This window comes from Octodon degus, unplaced genomic scaffold (genome assembly GCF_000260255.1).
Source record: "Octodon degus isolate 3935 unplaced genomic scaffold, OctDeg1.0 scaffold00028, whole genome shotgun sequence".
Classification (NCBI taxonomy): domain Eukaryota; kingdom Metazoa; phylum Chordata; class Mammalia; order Rodentia; family Octodontidae; genus Octodon; species Octodon degus.
The window spans coordinates 19743920-19749519 of NW_004524604.1; the positions used below are offsets into that span (position 1 = coordinate 19743920).

At 34.1% G+C, this 5600-nt stretch overlaps 1 protein-coding gene across 3 annotated transcripts in view; it reads right to left on the bottom strand.

Moving 5' to 3' along the window:
- The window catches only part of Rasa2 (RAS p21 protein activator 2), a 138722-nt gene that overhangs the window by 55551 nt on the left and 77571 nt on the right, over positions 1–5600 (bottom strand). For all 3 annotated transcript variants that reach the window (XM_023713003.1, XM_012514273.2, XM_023713004.1), the window contains 3 exons: positions 4297–4369; positions 1246–1322; positions 239–340 (listed from right to left, as the gene is read on the bottom strand). Coding sequence is in view for 2 of the 3 variants with exons in the window: in XM_012514273.2 (XP_012369727.1) it covers positions 239–340; positions 1246–1322; positions 4297–4369 (252 nt within the window). In the remaining variant the exon portion in view is untranslated. The remainder of the gene's footprint in view (positions 1–238; positions 341–1245; positions 1323–4296; positions 4370–5600) is intronic.

Below are 5600 nucleotides of genomic sequence, written 5' to 3' on the forward strand. Positions count from 1 at the left end.
CTTAGTGTTAAGATTTCATTGTTAATCAGAAAAATATTTTAGACTACTTAGTTCTTTTATGTATCATATGTCTTTATGTTATCGTAGCATTTATATTTCTGCAATAATAAATTCATAACCAAATTACTTTTGGTTTCTTCCATAGAAAATTTAAAATATATTTCAACTAGTATTTATTTGCTTGTAATTGTATTAAAAAGAAGGATCAATCTATGGAGTTCAAGAGAATGTTTTTTACCAGGCTTGATGAGAGGAGTCATTTCTCAACACATTCACAGGAACCTTAATCTCACCCAGGAAAACATCTTGGACTAGATTTCCATTATTCCACAAGTCGATTCTGAAAATTGAAAACTGGTTTTATTTATGCAAACAATGTTTGAGAATAGAAACCAAATTACTGTCTTTATATTATAGCATTAGTTTTACATGCTTAAAAGAGATGTTAGCATTTTCACATACCTCACTACATATACATACACATATATATGAGGAAAACAAAATACTACAGTGGCTTTTATTTTAAAACACACACAAAAATTCTAAACAATCTAAAAGAAGGCATTGGGTTTCTTAGCATGAACAGCATAGGCTTTATTTTAACCTGTAGCAGTAAGGACAGCAAAGTTATTTCATTGAATTTGAGAAAAGAAACTAATACAAGACTACAATTTCTCTTTATTACCAAGCCATAAAAATAGGTGACTCAGAAATATGTACTACCTGATCACTCCAAACAAATGATTAATATATCCTTTAGATGACACACTCTTAACACCACATCTACACATGCATTTGAAAACTTTCCTTTCTAAATAAGACCTAAAAAATATCACAAACTTCAAACACATGCACCTGATGAATTATCTTCTTACCTCACTGAAAATTCTGATAGTCAGCAGATATGTTAAGAAGAATAAAACAATTATTTCTAAATTGGCTTAAATGTAATTGTCCATTCATTATGCTATGATCCAAATATTTAAGGAATTTAATTAAGAAAAAATTAAAAATACAATAAGTGAAAATTAAGTCATCTTTGTTTATAAAATATACTTTATTTCTGCAAATACATCAGATTATAAAGATAACTTATATTTAAATTAGATGCATGTTCTCCTAAGTGTCATCAACTTAAAAATTCTATTAAAGGCTAGTCCACCTTTCTCAGTTAGATTTAGGAATTGTTTTTCTTTTTATTTGGCACAGATAAAAAGCAATTCTGTTAAATCCCAAGGCACATACCTAATTTCTAGCTTTTCAATATCCTCCTCTTCTACCTGGAACTGGGATTTTTTGGTGTAACTACTGGATCTGGTTACCTATAAACAAAATATTTTAATAAAAACATTGTTAAAGTATCTTCCCCTTCCCTCAAAAAAATCCCATCGACTTAAAAATGACCAACCCCCAAACATTCAATTTTGGCTATAAATAGAGAAAAATGCTGTGATAATATTTTACCCAGAAGTGTGGAAATTATGCTATGGAAGTGGCAGAATTTAAGAATAAAATTGAGTAAAAAAATCAACCAAACAAAGAACAAAAACTCTTATCAGCTTAATATACAGTAAACAAACATTAGGCTCTCTGGTTCACAGGTTATCTGCTAGTGACTCAAAGTGAAAATGTACTATTCCAATGAAATTGATAAATTGTTTAAAGGCTTTCTCTAATTTTTCAAGCAAAATATCAATCCTACTCAGGTGTCCTTCTTACATTTTTCATGAAAAAAAAATCAAGACTACTAATGGGGGGGCCAGGGAGATAGTTCAATAGAGTAAGTGCTTGCCTAGCAAGCACAGGGTCCTGAGTTCAATCTCCAGTAGGGGAGGAGGGGAAGACTACCGATGGGAACTTCCTCAACTACTATCCATCTGAGTATATCCACTCTACACAGGTTTCCCTATTTGATTTTTCTCATTCACTTCTCAACAAGAGAATAAGATGATTCTCTTTTCTAAGACTATGCTACCCACATACAGTGTGTGATAGGCATACAGACAGCATCCGAGATATTTTAATTACTGCTTTCTTTACTAACTTGTTCATCATGTCGCTAAAGTCAGAAAAATTCTCCCCTTAAATCATGGTCTTTCTGTATCTTTCTTCTCTCAGACAAGTATCTTAAAACTGTAATTCATCCCACAGCCTGCACTTCACCACCCACTCTCGACAGTAACTCTTTATATCTGGTTTCCTCACAGATCATCCTCTTAAAATCTCTATCTGCATCTCCCAATCTGATGATCAATGTTTACTTTCACTGTCCTTGACCTTGCTCTCTAAAATAGTGATCAATATAACCACAGTATTTTTCTCTGAAACACTTTTTGCTTTGAGTTTACCCTGATACCCTTCACCTGCTGTTTTTTTCCTCAGAACAATAAATAGGAATATATTCTCCAAGGTTTTCTCCTTTACTCTGCTCTACAAACAACTGGGAGCTGCACAGGCCTGAACCGTTTACAAAATGCTTTCACATCCATTATCTCCTTTGTTTATCAGAATGCTGCTCTGAGGCAGCATGGCTAGATTTACTACCCTCATCTTAAAAATGAGGAAGCTAAAGTACAGAAATGAAATGACATGTTCAAAGACCCTTAATAAGGACAAAACTTCACTTCTCTACTTTATTGTATGTCTACTCCCTTAGCAGGATTTAATCTACAACCTTAGCAGGATCTTAATCTACAACCATCAGCCCATCTTATGTATTAGTGATCAAGAGCCTATTACAGCATTTTACATGTCAGATCTCAAGCTTGGTATGCCCCAAACTAAGTCACTAATCTTTCTCCCAGTTTTTCTATTTTTCCAGATTTTAAAATTTGACTTCTCGTTTCTTCTATCACTAATTTGTTATCTTGCCCTCTGCAGTGTCTTTCTCATCTGCCCCTTTCTATTTCTGTATTATTCTCTTTAAACAGACCTGTCCTTTTGTTACACCTACACTATAACAGTCTCTTGAGCTTTGTATTCTCTAAGCCAGCATCACTCAGATCATGGTTGATTCTTTCCAGAAACACTACTTTACTTATCACTTCCATGATTAAAAACATTCAACTGTTAAAGCACCCCAGCCAGGCACTGCAGTTTTTCATCAGCTGGTTCTATCTTATCTTTCTAAACTTACTTCCTACTATTTTCTTAAAGACATTTAGTTAAGTCACTATTCGCCCTTCCTTGAATATAATTTTAAGTTGCTGCCTTATCTTCTTCAGGTTGGAGGTTAACAGTTGTTAACAAATGTAGATCATCTGCATCAAGTCTTTGCCACAAAATGGAAAAGTCTAACATTATTACATTTTCTTCTGTTCTCTTTCTATCTTGCTTCCACCCACTCAGTTTCCTATTTCACTTCTCACATTTTCTTCAGCTGGTGCTCCTTTATTAAAGTACAGTAATGGAGCATAAGTTCCCTTATATTCTTTCCACTTTAAAATATATACAAAGGAAAAACATATACAAAGAAGAAAAGTCACAAAATGTAACTCCTTTTTTCAAACCTTTCTCACACCAGTATCAACTGCAACATGTTCCATGATTACAGAATCTTTTACAAAGTCTGATTTTCAATTTTTTTCCCCTTGTGGTCTTCAAGTAATATGAAAAAGGATTTCTTTAACAAAAACTGCAAAGAACTTTAACGCAATGAACTGGGGACAATTTCAAGCAGATGAAGATCTCCACGAAAATAACTTTTATGTTCACAGGGTAAATCAGATTAAAAAGAACTTAGTGACAAGGCTCTAACTATATAACATATTTTTTTCAAAGGGTTCCCCGTGCTTTGGGCATTATAAGAAAAAACTCTTGCTGCTACTGTTTTCCCTTAAAATACTACCTTTGCATAAGGTAATATGTGAACTAAGCAACTTGAGCCTAAATATGGCTTGTTTAAAGCCAAATGGAATTAAAAGTTCAGATCCACCAAATCATAATCATATTTATTTTATTAGAGGCTTTCAGACAGTTTGCTGTAGAGGAGTCTTTGGACATTATGTAGCAGGTGGGGGTCTGAAAGGGAATATGAGGATTTGGAGGACCATATGACAGTGAACAGGATGGGACTGAATGTGTGTAGCCCTAGTCCTCCCTACTTCTACACCAAGAAAAACGCTTCATTTATCCATTTTATGTGCATTACATCATGCTTCTCCTATTTTCTGGATAGAAATGCTTAGCTGGATTAGTTGCTAAAACAATTACCATGGCCATGTTTTGAAAAAAGAAATCAATTAGAATTCAATATTGAATATTCAATGTCAACATTTATATGAAACAAGAAATTACCTCAAAGTAAAAGATTTCATTAAACTGTGGATTGCTTGTTTTCTTCTTTACTTTTGTCTTCTTCTGGTCATTCCTGTTCCAATGTGGTAGAGTTTTACCTTGTAGAACTTAACAGTACACAATTATAAAACATGCTATTTCCAAGCAGGGAGGCTGACTTCTGTTTCAATGTTAAGACGACCCAGGGAAAACTGCAATTTTAAGTATTACTTGGGGGAAAAAACCAGTGTCCCCACAAATTCAAATAAGAGAATATCTTGTATATGACAAGATTTTATTATTCTCTCTATGGTTATAGTAGACTGGTAAACTCTCATAGGGGTTTTAAAACACTCTATATAATGAAGCAACTCAAAACAAATGGTGAGAAGGAAAGCAACAAGACTTATGCTTTTTTTCTGTATTGGAAAAGCACCCAAGAATCATCTGAAAAAACTTAACTGTAGGTTCCTCCTTGGGCTTCAGCTACAACAGCTGACTTTATAAAGAAAAGAAACCCCATAGGGCCGGGGAGATGGCTCAGGAGAATAAGCGCTTGCCTGGCAAGTGCAAGGGCCTGAGTTCAATCCCCAGTTTCACAAAAAAAAAAAAAAAAAAAGAAAAGAAACCCCACCTTTTTGTTTTGAAATAATTATACATACTGAGAAAGTTACAGAGAAATCCTGTGGCTTTACCTAGCCTACACTTACATGAATACCTTAAACAACTGTAAATAAATCCATTGGCTGGCCAGATAGCTCAGCAGATTAAAGGACCTGCTTAGGCCGAGGTAGGGACCAGTTCGATCCCCAGCATGTCATGCAGGTCCCCCCCCCCCCCGGGCATTTAGTCTGGGAATGGTGACGCGTGTCTGTAATCCCAGTGCTTGGTAGACTGGATACAGGAGGTTCATTACGAGTCTGATCTGTGTAGTGAGACCTTGTAGACCCTTTACTAAACACATAAAATAAATAAACCCATGATGGCATTTAATGTTATACAATTATTTGCTTTTAAATAAAAAACTCGAATAATAGCATACTATTATGTGAGTACCTGTGGTGTTAAACATGGTATGGTATTAGGTACTTTATATAAATACATAAATACATTTTTGGAAGTGACTTATTAGTGATTTTGTTTTAAAACAAGTTATAAAGCCATTAGGGATAGGATGAAGGGATCCTATCTGTGTGTATATATATATATATATATATGTCTGTATGTGCTGAGCAAATAATTGTGCTTTTGTTTACTAATTATAAACCTTCAAAATATAAGCTAGATAAATCTTCAAAATATAAACTAGTCAGTCTCTTAAAGAA